At 50.9% G+C, this 14915-nt stretch overlaps 1 protein-coding gene across 1 annotated transcript in view; it reads left to right on the plus strand.

Moving 5' to 3' along the window:
- The first annotated feature begins 916 nt into the window (after positions 1-916).
- Positions 917-14915, plus strand: part of SH3KBP1 (SH3 domain containing kinase binding protein 1) — a 340719-nt gene continuing 326720 nt past the window's right edge. Inside the window, exon 1 of the mRNA XM_044234434.1 lies at positions 917-1019. Coding sequence (XP_044090369.1) covers positions 1016-1019 — 4 coding nt within the window. The 5' untranslated portion in view covers positions 917-1015. The remainder of the gene's footprint in view (positions 1020-14915) is intronic.

Consider the following 14915-nt stretch of genomic DNA (forward strand, 5'->3'; position numbering starts at 1 on the left):
TTCCGCCGCCTCCTGTAAGCCGAACTCGTACTTGGCCAGCCTTTCCCACGCTGCACTGAATGACTGTAGCATTTCTCTCCCTCCATAGGGACCCCTTCTCCTGCCTTCCCAACAGCCGGCTCTGTGAAAGCTTATTTTGGGTTGCCCTGATCCCCGATCCCGGGGTTACCTGCCATCACCCTCAGCAGGTGTTCATTCTCTCACCTACCCATGGTCTCCCACCCTCAACCCGCCCTCGACCTTTCGTCGCACCCTGAGAATCTGCCGCTTCCACCTCCTTTCCCACGTGCCCTTCCACTCGGACGCCCCCTCCCCCACGACCCCCGTTCCGGTCTCGAGGAGTCTCGCGGCATTTCCCGGGGCGTTAGCCGAGCCGCCGCGGTTGTGAGGCGGCCTCGCGGAGCTGGGTCCCTCCCCAGCGGGCGGTGAGGGGGGCGCCGGAGCGTCGAGCTCTGCAGCCGCAGGGACGCCCCGGGCGCCGGCCCCGCCCCGGGCAGGCCCCGCCCTTCTCTGGCCACGCCCCTCGTTGGCCCCGCCCCGCCTCGGCGGCCGCGCGTCCACGGCAGGCTGAGCCGCAGGCGCTTCGCGGCGGCTACGGCGGCGGCGGCGGCGGCGGCGGCGAGGGGGGAGAGCGGGCTGCGCGGCCGCGGCTGCCGGGCGCTGGGCTGGGCGGCGCTTCTTCTTCTTCTTCTTCTTCTTTTTTTTTTCGCAATTTCCACTCTCGGGGAGCAGGAAACCCGGCTCAGCCGGGCGCAGCGGGCCGCGATGCAGCAGCAGCAGCAGCGGCAGCAGCAGCAGGAATCACCACGGGGCAGCAGCGGCAGCAGCAACAGAGGCAGCAGCGGGCGGCGCTGAGCCGCCGCGGCCGCCGCTACTGAGGAGAAAGCCGGCCCAGTCGTCGCCGCGTCCCGGCCCCCGCGCCCGGATCCCCGCGCCCGGATCCCGGCGCCCGACCCCCGCGCCCGCCTCCGCCAACTTTCACGCTGCCTCGGCGGCCCGGCCCGGCTCGACGCCAATGGGTGAGTGGGGGACTGCCCGCGCCCCGACGCCCGGGTGTCCACCTCAGTGGGCGGGCGGCGCGCCTGTCCCGGGACCGAGGAGTCCGGAGGACGCTCCGGGGGCAGGGCCCTGGCGGGTGACACCGCGGTGGGCACCCTGCGTGCCTCGGGTACCCCCATTTACTCCCATTCGCGTCCCTGCAGAGCCCGCGCGGCACCGACGGGAGCCCCGTGGGGGCCTGGGCGGAGGATCCCGGGCCGGCCCGGGGCGGCTGAGGCTGAGGGATGCAGGGGGTGTGGTTGGCTCTTCGGGTGGGCGGGGAGAGTTTTGTCTTGGCCATTTTCTCGCCCCAGCGCGCCCTCCTCTGCGCTGAGGATGTGGGTATTGGGAGCTGGTGGGCTCCAGCCCAACCAAGGGGTCGCGGTGTTTGTCTCCCTGGCCCTGCTGAGGGGGAAGCCAGAATCTCGGGGTCTCAGGGCGGCCAGGGGCTGGGTTGCCTTTGCTGGGGGCCGACGTGGGGGCGGGGGGAGGTGGTGGTGCGGGAAACGCCCCAGTACCCGGCCTGGCGTGCCATCCTCAGGTCCTGAGCGTCAGACGCGTCTGTCTTGGAGCCCCTCTTCCTCCGGCCCTGACCCCCTCTCTGCCTGCCTGCCTTCTCTCAGTCGGGCGAGCTCTCCGCTCCGTGATGCTCAAAGGCCACTTCCTACATCCTCTAAGTCTGAAGGCTCTGGGAATTGGAGCCGGTGATCCAGTCCTCGATTTACTGATTGAACATCAGTTCCAAGTAGGCAACTAACCGTTAGGTCCCCTGGGTCCCATCTGGTATAGACTCTGGCATATTGGAGCCACCTTGCCTAGAGGATGTGGCACTTTATTGGGCAAAGGACTTGTGATTGCCTGGGCAAGTAATCGCGTGGCCCACGCAGTTAATATTCTTGCTGGAAGCCAGTCTCTCTTTCGTGCCTTTGACAGATTATTTTTGGGTGTTTCTAGGCCAGGCAGAGGAAGGCTGTAGATCATAATAAATCATAATAAAGTGAGACCTTTCCGTGTTTAGATAATAAGACTTGAGAAGTCTAACAGTGATAGGCAAGCTGTCATAGGATGCTCCTGAACAGGAATGCACTGCAAAAGGGGAGGTTTAACCCAGTAAGTTGTTGACAGGCAGTTAAAATCCCATTTGTGGTCATTTGCTTTTTAAAATGGTTTTCCTCTTCTAAAGTGGTGGCGAATTGATGGCCTCTTGGCTTCAGAGTCGCGTTTTTTCTCAGTCACTTCTTTTTCTCAGTGCCCTTCTCTGCTCTTTGCACTACTTCCAGTCTAAATTAGTTTCTCTGTTACCCTGTCTCCTATTGCACCTTCCAAGAAATAGTGGTATTACACATTTATTTGAGTTTAACATTTATCTCCCCTACTGTAAGTTCCATGCCCATAAGGATAGTGCTCAGCACTGTTTTCTTTGGTACCTGCTGTGGGGCAGGCCCTAAATAAATATTTATTGAATGAATGAATGAATGAATGAGTATGAAATCCTCCTACCTGGTGGAAGACAAAACACTTAGCTCAATGCTCTTGTCTTGCTTTGGCACCTAGTAAGATGATTTAGTTTATTAATAGAAATATATATATACTTTAAACATTATTATTCACTTTAGTAACAGGTTGGTTTTTCCTGAGGTATCCAAAAATGAGATTTTGATCACCTTTCCTTTTTTTGTGTGGGTCCTGAGAGGGTTACACAAAAAAAGAAGTTAGATACAAATGTCTTCTGTGGCTGGACTGTGCTTTCTGTATCTCAGAAGGAAGAGGAGTCCAGTTTACGAAGAAACAGGCCTGTTTATTATTCAAGCCTGAACTGTTTTCATTATCCAGAGCCTCCTAAGAAAATTATACACTGCTTCTGTAGTTTATAGTCCTTTCAAGCTTAATATTTTTTTTTTACTGTGACCATTACAAAACAGAGGGGGGTGAAGAAACTGATTTTCTTTTATTTCAAGTGTTAACACTTAATTGAGTCGATGGGATTAAAATGAATGCTGTCATTTAATTCATTAAAATGTTTATAGTGGGATTTACAATGTCTGTAGTAGTTTATGGCTAAAGATCACCTCCTATTGTCTTTTTCTTCTTTTTTTTTTTTAAAAAGAGAGGGATAGGGGAGGTGTAGGGGGAGAGGGGCAGGGAGAACCTTAAGCAGGGCTTGGTCCCACAACCCTGAGATGGTGACCTGAGCCAAAATCTAGAGTCAGACGCTTAACTGACTGAGCTACCCAGGTGCTTCAAAGAGTTATTGGTTTTTTACAAAAAGATTTTATTTTTAAGTAATCTTTACACCCAAGGTGGGGCTTGAACTCATAACCCTGAGGTTAAGAGTCGCATGCCCCACCGACTGATCCAGACAGGAGTCCCCCCACACCTGTTATTTTCTAAAGCATCTTCAGCAGTGTATTTGTAATGAAGTACAGATATTTAAGAATTGATTCTGTTTGTCTTCTGAGAGAGCCAACGATAGTGCTGTTTCTGAAGCAGGTGTGTGTGTCCACACACAGGCCAGCCCCCTTTCCCAATCCCCCAGGTCTCTCTGGTTTTCAAAAGATTTCTCCAGTGTATCAGTCTGATACACTTGCATTCTTACCTGGCGTGGTAATGATTTTTCTGTTGATGGCTAACGCAGTGAAATTATATTATATAGTCTTAATTTTTTATTTTTTTAAAAGATTTTATTTATTTATTGGACAGACAGAGATCACAAGTAGGCAGAGAGGCAGGCAGGGAGAGAGGAGGAAGCAGGATCCCTGCTGAGCAGAGAGCCCCATGCGATGCAATGCGGGCTCGGTCCCAGGATCCTGGGATCATGACCTGAGCCGAAGGCAAAGGCTTTAACCCACTGAGCCACCCAGGCGCCCCTTATATAGTCTTTAATCTGAAAAATAACTGAGGAACATTAAATCCCTAACTCTGAAATGAAGCCAGTTGTAAAATGGCCTCTTACAAAAGCCCACTCAGAATGTGCCCTCGGAGCTTGCAGGCAGATGCCTGCAGTGCCAGACTGAGGGAAGGCCTCTTGTCATTATGGTTGCACAAATATTAACGATCCAAATTTGTGAATAGTGGAGGATTTGCAAACCAGCAAGTGATTTTTGTTTAGAAAATTCCAGGGTAACAAGAAAGTTTGGGCTGTTTTTAGCAATGTATTGTTTTGGTGGGAGATTGCCTTATGCTAAACTAAAGCTAGAATGAGTGTAATGTGTTGGTCTCCACAAACAGTCTAAAGTTAGAAATGGAAGAAAATACTCCCCCTTTACCATTCATGGCCTTTACTTTGTCCCCTTATATCCATCACAGCACGGGCAAAACCTTGGTACTTCCCTGGTTGCACAGACCTTCAGTTTTTGCTACGTTTCTGACCTTCTCTCATCAGCTCTTGTATTTGAAATTGTTTTAAAGTAGATCACATGCAGGAGTGCCTCGGTGGCTCAGTGGGTTAAAGCCTCTGCCTTCAGCTCAGGTCATGATCCTAGGGTCCTGGAATCAAGTCCCGCACTGGGCTCTCTGCTCAGCAGGGAGCCTGCTTCCTCCCCTTTCTCTTCCTGCCTCTCTGCCTACTTGTCATCTCTGTTTCTGTGAAAGAAAGAAATAAATAAAAATTTTTTTTAAAAAAAGTAGATCTCATGCAGTGGTCAGTATTAATCCATTCACCCAACTCTCCATCCAGTATTTACTGATCCGATTTGTGCCAGGCATTGTGCTAGGAATGAGTGCACGGCACACACGCCTGCCCGCTTGGGCTTTTCCAGCTGGTGGGAGAGGTAGGCCTGAATGCAATACTGGGGACAAGATGTGATTAGAAGCCCTGCTGGGTCTCACGAAAGGAGATTAGAGAGGGGCAATGTGATTTAGGCTACAGAGGGGAAACGACAAGGCAATGTCTTTGAGGAGATTGTGTTTGAGCTGAAATCTGAAATCTGAAAATTGGGTAGGAGTCATCACTCTCCTCCAGCCGCCGCCCCTCCCCCGGCCCCAGGACCGCACCTGGCGTGGACCAAGCCGTTCTCTTCTCGTGGCAGCGACGGACCACGGGGAGACGTGTGGGACGGGACCACGTGGACGACCGTGGCAGGGGCTTTAGGGGAGCGTTCAAGGAAGCTGGGTGTTGCTCTAGTTTGGATGCTGGCCGGGAGCGAAGTAATTCCAGGGTCAGGGGTCCCCCTCAAACTTCTCCAGAAGCAGGGAAGACCCAACAGAGTCTGTGACTGGTGAGGAAGCAGCAGTCCCTCCTGTTAGTCAGGATGCGGGCATGTGTGGGGACATTTGTGATTTGGACAAGGTTCATTTGTTCTCCGTGTTCACACAGGATTACAGAGTGGTCTTGTTTTTGTCTTGTCCCATCCTGGCCACAGAGTGGCCTTGTCTGATGTCGGTGTCCTGGGGAATTGTTTGGTCACTGGGGGAGACTGCCTGGCCCGCTCTTGGAAGGCAGGGGCTGCTTTTCTGAACTAAGTGATTAAAGAGGAGCAGAGACTAGAATGTTGGGGAGGATAATAGCTTTTTAGGTATATTTTGTGCCTCCTTCCTTACCATGGGCCAGCTCTCATGTGCAAACTGTTCAGCTGTTCAGTTGTATACTGAACAGCTGAAATGCCCGAATGGGGTAGGAGATACGGAGTCACACGGAGCAAGCTGCTGAGAACCAGGAAGTCAGGGTGGCTCGTAAGGGGAGAGAAGCGGGGGCAGGAAAATACTTGCATCTCTTCAGTGTGAGAGGAGAGTGGAGTACAGTGGTTCTCAGAGTGTGGTCCCCCGGCCAGCAGCACCCGCCTCCCTGGGAGCTTGTTAGAGATACACATTCCCTGGCCCCAGTTCTACCCATTGAATGAGGAAGGAGGTGGAGCCTAGCAATTTGTGTTTTAAGGAGCCCTTCAGGTGGTTCTGATGCACAGTCAAGGTTGAGTGTAGAACCTCCTTGCCTCACAGGTGAGAAAGCTGAGGGTCAGAGTACGTGGCTCACTGAAGAGTGCATGGGCACTCTGGGCCAATATAAGCCGTTGGTATAAGAGACCCATGGCCTTAGAGAAGGAGAAAAGTATGCTCTAGTTCAGAACAAACCTCTGACGGAGTCACTAAAACAGTACAGTCTTGATTCTTCTGTGAGTCTCGTCCATGCCGGCTGTCCGGCGCCTGGACATTAGCGCCGCTGGCCCGCCCGTCTCAGCATCACTTGGACTTTCACCAGAGCATCTCATAGGTCTTTGCCATTGTCCTTCTTTTCCCTTCATCCTCTTTAGAACGGACACTCAACTACACTGTTAGCATGAGGGGGTTTTTGGTATTTGTTCTTGTTTTTCTGTACCTGGTACCTGTATTAGCCTCTGATTGCTGCTGTAATAAATTACCAAACACTTGGTGCCCCCAGATGCCGTAAGTTTATTATCTTTAAAGTTCTGGAGATCAGAGGCCCAAGACAGGTCTCCCTGGGCTAAGATCAAGATATGGGCAGGGCTGCATTCCTTCTGGAGGCTCTAGGGGAGAATCCCTTTCCTTGCTTTTTCCAGTTTCTAGAGTCCTCTGCATTCCTTGGCTCATGGCCCATTTCCATCTTCCAAGCCAGCAGTGCCGGTCGGGTCTCTTTCCTATGGTGTCACTCTGATACTGACTCTCCTGCTTCTCTCTTCCATGCTTAGGGAAGGCAGGAACTGCTTCTGTTTGGTTATCGTGTCCATGTACTGGCACATGGGAAGCCTCAAATTAAAATTGGTTGAGTTAATTATTATTCCTGACCTTCTGGCTAACTTCACCCAGGTGTGTCTTTGGCCCGGCGAACAGAGCATGCTCTCCACTGAGCTCAGCGTTTCTCCTCCCTAGTGTCCATATCCTGGAGGGGATCACCACCTTTCCCGTCACTTCCATAGCTATTTTGTTGTTTGCCATACCTCTTTTTCCTTCCCCTCTCAGCTCTTACCAGGGTGTAGTCAAGCCCCCAAAGTTTCTGGAATTAACCATATGTCACCCACCCTTCTGCAGACGCTTCAGATCCTGAACCCCTTAGCGAAGGCTTTGGGAAGTTTGGCAGCCACCCCTGCCTTGGTTTGTTCCATGCTTGTTCAGGCCCCAAGACTTGCCCATGAAGTTCCCTTCATGGGGAAGGGATTCCACTCTCTTCTCTGCCTTCTGGTCTCTCTGTGTGAGTTTCCTCTTCCTGCGGTGACAAAATACTACAAACCCAGTGGCTTAAAAGAGCACGAATTTGTAATCTTACCCTTTTGGAGGTCAGAGGTCCAAAATGGGTCTCACTGGATTGATACTAAGATGTCAGCAGGGCTGCATTCCTTCTGGAGGCTGAAGGGGAGAATCCATGTCCTTGCCTTCTGGAAGAGGTTTTCACATTCCTTGGCTTGTGGCCACATCACACTAACCTTGCTTCTGTCCTCACATCCTCTCTCTTACTGTGAACCTCCTGCCTTCCTTTATAAAGACCATTGTGTTGTGTTGGGCCTGCCTGGATAATTCGGGCTAGTCCCCGCCCCCCATCTCAAGCCCCTTAACTTAATCAATCTGCCCAGTCCTGTTTGCCATGGAAGGTAACGTATTCACTGGTTCTGGGGATTCGGATGTGGACAGCTTTGGAAAGGGCTTTTATGCAGCCTGCTGCGCCCCTTGTTCATCTTTTTTGTCTTGATCCAAAGGTTGGTATAGAACATGTCATCTTGTATGAAGTCTGTTCATCTCTGACAGGGTGTCCCAAACGCCATTGCCCTGGCTCGTTGCCTGGCATACAGTAAGTGCCATATGTTACTGAATGAATGAATGAGTAACCCCTTCACCCAAGTGTGGTTACTGTTGAAATTCTCGGAGGCTCTTGGCTGCTGGGAGTGTGTGTACAATTCTGGGAGATCCCCCAGGCGCGGCGTGCTGAGCGGGTCTGTTTGCTGACAGCTCACGGTGGCCCGCGTTGCAGTGGGTGAGAAGGCTGACACCACGTGTCACATGGCTTTGACAGAGAACTGTAGGTTCAGGATAGAAAATTCGCGCTGGCAGTGGTTCTCAACTGGGGGCGGTTTTGCCCCGCAGGGGGACATTTGGCAATGTTTGGAGCCACTTGGTTGTCACAGCTGGTGTGGGGAGGGCAGTCTACTGGCAGCTGGGAGCCGGAGGCCAGGGGCCAGGGACACTGCCACACATCCTACAGTGTACAGGACAGCCCCCTAGCAGTTGTCTGCCCCCAAAAGTTGGGGAGGCCTGCTCTGAATGTTACACAGATGGTTGAAGCACCATTTCCTTCCTTTGTCATCAGCTGCTCTGGACACAAGGTCTGCTCTGTAGCCACAGCCTTTGTTTTATGAATAAACCAGGAGGTCACTGGAAAGCAGGGCTCTTTGTTACTCTTTCACCTTTTTGTTCTTTGAGTAGAAAGTTTCTTAACACAGCTCATGCCCCTCTTCTGTCAGTACCTGGGTCGCAGACTTATAAGCTTACTTCTCCCGTGTTTGGCTTCCCTGATGTTCTGCCTTCCTAGTGGGATGAGCTTATGCGCCGAGTGGCAGATGGTGGGTCCTTCTGCCACTCACACATCGGTCCCTGCAATTGAAGCTCTGGAAAGGTCCTTGGCAGTCAGGGCAGCCTACACCAGCAGGTGATGAAACTGAGATTCTGAGAGGCAAAGAGACATGGTCCCCTGGCTGCAGAACCCAGTTTCCTTAAAATTGGAAAGAACTAACCACGTATATAGGTAGGTGGTCAGTAAACGTCAGGCCCCTGCTCCCCACACTGAGGCTCTTTGTAACAGGCTGTTTCCCTGGTAAATTTTAAAAAACAACAACAGTTTTATTGAGATGTAATTCACATGTCTTAAAATTTACTCATCTAAAGTGGGCAGTTCAATGGTTTTTGGTATATTAGATTATTTCTTTTTAAAATCGTGGTAAAATTGGCTGTTTTAACCATTTTTACGTCCGCAGTGGAGCGACATTCAGTACATTCAGAGTGTCGAGCAGCCAGCCCTGCTGTCTGTTTTGAAAACTTTTTCATCACCCCCTCCCTGGCAAGCATCTAACTTGAAGCATAGAAGCCATGTCCCGTGGGGCTTCCTGGCCGCCCAGGCATTTTGGAGAACACTTGGTGAAAGCCTGAGGGTCCCAGTTAAGATTCCAAAGGAATACGGAAAAAGGGAAAGTATGGCCTTGTGGTTTTTACATGTTTGTAGTCATTGTTTCCTTTGGGAGGCACTTCGTCTTTGCTCTGTCCCTCTAGCCACCTCCCTTGGTTATATCCCTGTCGTCCTTTGGGGGAATTGTGAATTTCCTTTTCCATCCTGAAGCATTTGTGAGTTAGTTACTTGGATAACTTCCTTGGCAATTACCTCGGTTCCTCAGGATAGTTCAGTCGTAGGAGAAAGCACTTCAAGGCCAAACTCAGCTCTCTGATCTGCGCAGAGAGGCCTGACAGAGGTCTATCTTGCTTCGACTAAATTCCTTTAGCTGGCAAAGGTACATTGGCATCCTGGGTGACAATGAGCACTTGTTTTTCAACTTGATTGTTATTTTATGCATAAATGTCTTACAGGCAAGTCTGTAGTTTTCATTAGGGGACGCTTCAACAAAGCAAAATGTAGCTCATGACCCTTACTGCAGTGATAAACTAGGCCTATACTTAGCCTCAGGAAGAACACCACTAATAACAAAAGAAAATCCTCACGGATATGTGTCCTTACTGAACTGTATTCATGGGCAAGAAAAGCCCAGCAAAGGCCTTAAGCTGATTTCCTTCCAGTAGCCCCAGAAGTTGCACCCCCACCCCCACACTCCCTGCAGGAGGCTGGTCTGCCCCTGGTTGGGGAACGTAGTGGCAAGGGAAAGTCCTGTTCAATTCATACTGCTGTTTCTTCCTCAGTGTCTTGTATTAAATACTACAAATATTGAATTGGTCGTTAATTACTCATTTTGCCTAACAAATTTAAGTCGTGTGTAGGTACAGCGTGAATAGGTAGTTTAAATCACCATCCCCTTAAATTTCAACTTCTTATCAGTCAGTATGCAAATACCAGCCCTTGTGTTTTGGCTGGATTTTTCTGGACTGTTCTAGACTTGGAAGACTTGGGGCCCTGTTCTAGGTCTGGTCCTCTGGGGCTGCACTAGTTTTATCCATCACACACCCACTCCCTGTGTGAAAAGTCTTTAATTAGCTTAGTGTCCTCCCTAATTATTCCAACTAGTTCTCATTTTTGTGCCTAGAGCTGGAAGGAGGTGCCTGAATGTTGTTTTGGATAAGAACTGGAAAAGGCCTTCCTGGCTTTGCTCTCCCCTCCTCTTAGCCAGTTTCATCATGGATATTCATTTTCTTCACCAGACTGTTCTGGATGCTACCTTCTGCTTGAACATTTTACATACTAGCTTCTGGGTGAAATTCATTTGACATGAATGACTTCATAAATGGGCATTGCCTTCCTCCTATTTTGATCATTCAAAAACCCAAAACCCAAACCCGACTTCACAACGAAAAAAGTCGGGTGGGTTTTCATCACGTAACCAGTGCTTTCTCCCCGCCCTTTTGTTCTCCATAAAATACTGGATGGACAACAGAGGTGTCAACCCAGATGCAGCCTGTCAGTTAGCTCATCGATGACACCTAAGGAGGTTGGCAGAGCAAGTGTTGGGAAATTGATGTAAGCTAAAACGTCTTACTTGCTACCTTTGAATTGTCAGAAAAGAAATGAAAAGAAAGCAATTAGCTTTGGGGGGGCCTGGGGAAAGAATAGGAGTAGGGGCTCACCCATCGAGGACAGAATTTGTGAAGGGAAGCAGTTCACAGTGCTCATCTGTTTATTGGGACTCGAGACTACAGCTGCTTGCTGGGGAAATTTTAAAAGCATTTTTAAAAGTCAGTTTCTGGAAGAGGTTATACATCTACATGTTTCAAAATTTGAAAGGTACGAAGTGCTCACAGTGACAGGTCTCCTGCCCAGTCCTAGCCCTCTGGTTCTCTGGCGATCTCCCCAACCCGTCCCCCTAGGCTGTCTGTGTTTTCTTTCTCCCAAATTCTTCCAGGCAGAGTTCATGCCCATAGCAGCAGACAGACATTTCCATTATTTCTCCCTCTTTTTTACATTATGATTAATCGTTGATAGAACTTTAAAAAAAAGATTTATTTATTTACTTATTTATTTAGTGTGCCGGGGAGGGCAGAGAGGGAGAGAGAGGGAGAGAAAGAGAATCTCCAGCAGACTCTGGGCTGTGCTGAGTCCCGAGCCCGATGCGGGGCTCAGTCTCAGGACCCCAAAATCACAACCTGAGCCAAAACCAAGAGTCAGAGCCTTAACTGACTGAGCCACCCAGGTGCCCGAACAAACAGATAGAACTTCTCTGGAGCTGGTGGGTTCCTCCCCTGGGGAATGTGCATCAGAATGCTATGCCTGGGTCCTCCTTGTCTGATTTTGATGGACCTACAGGCATGTTTTGGAAGAGTTCTCTAGGAGATTCTGCTATGTACCCCTGAGTCTCGACTCATCTGGGTTTCATAGCTGGTAGAAACTTTGTCCTGGATCTTAACTGATGGAGACCACGTTCCTTAACTGGATTAGGACCGTCTCCTGCTTCATATTCTGTGTGTGCGCACACATGCGCCCAGTAAGGACTTTCTTCAGGTGAGGAAGCCAAGCAGAGGCTGTTAATCTGAAAAGGGGGACTTTTTATAGGACCACAGGAGCCTCTCATGCAACCCAAGTGTCCCAACAAGCCCTAGAACCAGGGATAGGCCAGCTGTCCCACATGCCATCTGGCCTTCTCGCCTCCCTGCCCTGTCCCTTTTTCTCTTTGTGCAGCTCGTTCATGGGGCGCATGCCATAGTTCCGGCCATTTGTTAAGAGGAATTTGGTTCATCATCCCAGTCCCAAATTCCCATTAGCAAGACTGAGCTCACTGGGGTCAACACTGCCCGTGAAGATACACAGGTGGCCGCTGTGGCCCCACTTCTGGGAGGGCAAGGGTGCGCCCAGCTCTGGGCCTGTGGAGATGTTTAAGGAGGGTCTCATTGGGCCGGGTGTGTGCTGGGCGCTGGGACAGTCTGCCCCTGGGAGCAGTGACAAGGGGGACCTGGGCTCACTCCTGGGGCGGACACTGTAAATGAGGATGCGTGAGAGCCGTAAGCCGTAAGCCGGGATACCTGGAAGTGCCCTGTACCCATTTCTCCTGGCTTTCTCTTGACAAAGGGGGGGATTAGTGTGAGGTGGTGCTAGAGCCTTTGAGGCCTCTGTCCATCTTGGGAGTCCCTTTCGTAAAGCTCCAGTGAGGAAGGGCCCCTGGGCATGGCAGGCCCAGTTGTGCTTCTGAGTGAGGAAGGGGGTTATTTTTATCCTTTGAGACCCCAGTCGTGTAACTCCCCTTGGCTTCTCCTTTCGCACTAGCAGGACGTAAAAGTGTGTAGCTGTGCCTTTGGGGGCGTTTGGACGGGTTGATGACCGCAGGCTGTGGGGGTGGGGTACAGTTGTGACACTATCTGGTTCTTTTACGGAACCTGTGGGTTTTTAAACGGAGGAAGAGATGAAGATGTTGTGAAAAACAGCCACTGCCTGGCCAGGGAACCGCCCAGTCAGAGAGATGAAGGGAAAAGGGGGCAGGGGACTGTCGCCCCCATGTCTGGCCCGCTGCTGCCCTCCAGCCTTCTCTCCTCCCCTCTCTCCCTGCTCCGTGCTTTCTTGGTCCCCGCGCTGTCATCCCTCACTGCCCGCACTCCATCTCCCTCTCCTGCCATCCCTTCCTCTTCCTTCACACTTACCGGGATGTGTCTCCTTCCTCTGCTGCCTTCCAGGTCATCCCTTTTCCCGCCTTCTCCCCACCGTCTCCCACCGCCTTCTCTCCCTCCGCGTTTATCTGTGTCCCCACCTCCCTTCCCGCCCCTTCTCCCAGCGCCCTCTCTCTGCTCCGCCTCCGACCCCCCCACACCCTCTCTCTCACCCGTCCCCAGCACCCTCTGTCCCCACCCCTTTCCCCGTACCTTCTCCCCCCACTCGTTCCCCAGTTTTCTCTTCCCTTCTGCTCTGTCTTTCCCCTCACGGTCTCCCCATACCAGTCTCCCCACCCTCTCCTGGCCCTCCTTCCCTCCCCCTCTTTTTCTCTACTTCCGCAGGCCCTCTCTTTTTTTGTCCCTTTCTCCCCTTCCTCCCTCCCTCCCTTCTTTCCTTCCTCCCTTCCTTCCTCTCTCTCTGTCCTTCTTCCCTCCCTCCCTTCATTCTCTCTCTCCACCTCCTCACTGCTCCACTCTCTCTTCCTCACCCCTCCTCTCCCATCCTTGCCTGTCCCCCTTCTCCTCCACACTCATTGTCCTCCCTATCGCCCTTCTCCACACCCCTGCCTCACCCTCCGCTTCTTACTAACCACTCCTCTGACCCCCTCTTCCTCCTCCTTCTCGTTTCCCACCCCTACCTCCCATCTCCTCCCCCTTCTCCTCTTTCTCTCCCTCCCCCTCAGCACTGTCTCTCTTCCTCCTCCAACACCCTAGCACTCCCAAAACGCCCCTTCTCACACCCCTCCCCTTGCTTCTTTAGAGCCCTCTCCTACGTATTGCCTGGGCCTCCCTGGATTTTCCACTGGTCACCACTTCACCATCACCACCTCCTTGGCTCAGTAAAAGTACTGTGGCCCTGAGACTAGGTGAAGCTGTCATTTATTGGGTGCAGTGTAAGGTCACAAGGGCCATAGGAGGAGGTGTGGGCCCCCTGGGGGAAAAGAAACCCTTCCAAAGTGGTCCAGGGGTGCGCCTATGGGAGGAGCCCCTGGTGCCCCACTGGTCTGGAGGTGTGGGGGGGCTGGGGGATGTGGGGGAGCCAGGGGTCTGTGGGGGAGTGCAGGCTTCCCGCCCAGGAGGAGCTCACCTACACAGGAGCCAGCGCATTCTAGGCTGTTTCTTCTTCTAGCTCCAATATTCTCGAATCTTAAATTTCTTTGTTATAAATATATAGTAGTCACTATATCACAGGGTTTAGAAATTAGGAAGCAGGAGAATTTGACAGCCCAGACTGTACCCTGATGCAACCACTCTCATTTTAGTGTACGTCTTTGCAGTCTTTCTACTACATACTTGTGGATGTGGGGCCTGGTGGTTTTTTTTTTTTTTTACCTTCATAATCATCTTCAGAGCCAGTGTTTTTAGTTGCTAAATATCTGAATTCACAGATCTCAATTTTTTAAAAAAGATTTTATTTATTTATTTGACAGAGATGACAAGTAGGCAGAGAGGCAGGCAGAAAGAGGAGGAAGCAGGCTCCCCGCTGAGCAGAGAGCCCGATGTGGGGCTCGATCCCAGGACCCTGGGATCATGACCTGAGGTGAAGGCAGGGGCTTTAACCCACGGAGCCATCCACGCGCCCCATGGATCTCAATTTATGTGAAGATTTCCCTATCATTTGAGCAGTTAGAGTGTTTCCATAGTCTTGATATTATAAATAGGGATGTGATGGACATCAATTTCCTTTTTTAAAAAATCAATTTCCTTTTTATCCTTTAAGGAATTCGGGTTGTAGGCAGGGTGACATTTTATATCTGTTCTTTGTTTCCATAGCCCCCTGAATGGCCAATGATGATGATGATGATGATGATGGGATTATTAGGGGGGATTGGTTTGGTCCCTAATTAATCTTGGTTTAGCATTCAGGTGTGAAATTAGGGTACACACAGTGAAAGGTGAAACCTGTGGGGGTTTGGTTCCTTCTCTTTCTTTTCCCCTTCCCTTCCTCCTTTCGCTTCATGCTCTGACTGGCATTGAAAGGAACTTTGCTTTCTAGAACCATAGAGAAAAGTGTGTCTTGGAGGCCCTGGGTCCTCAATGTGACTTTGTATTTCTCCGGGATGTGGGGCTAAGACCCATGCTGGCGAAGGAAAGGTCAGGGCTGTAATAACCCTCCTGTGGTTTCTGAGCTTAGCTTTGCA

This window comes from Neovison vison, chromosome X, assembly GCF_020171115.1.
Source record: "Neovison vison isolate M4711 chromosome X, ASM_NN_V1, whole genome shotgun sequence".
In the NCBI taxonomy this organism is placed as follows: Eukaryota; Metazoa; Chordata; class Mammalia; order Carnivora; family Mustelidae; genus Neogale; species Neogale vison.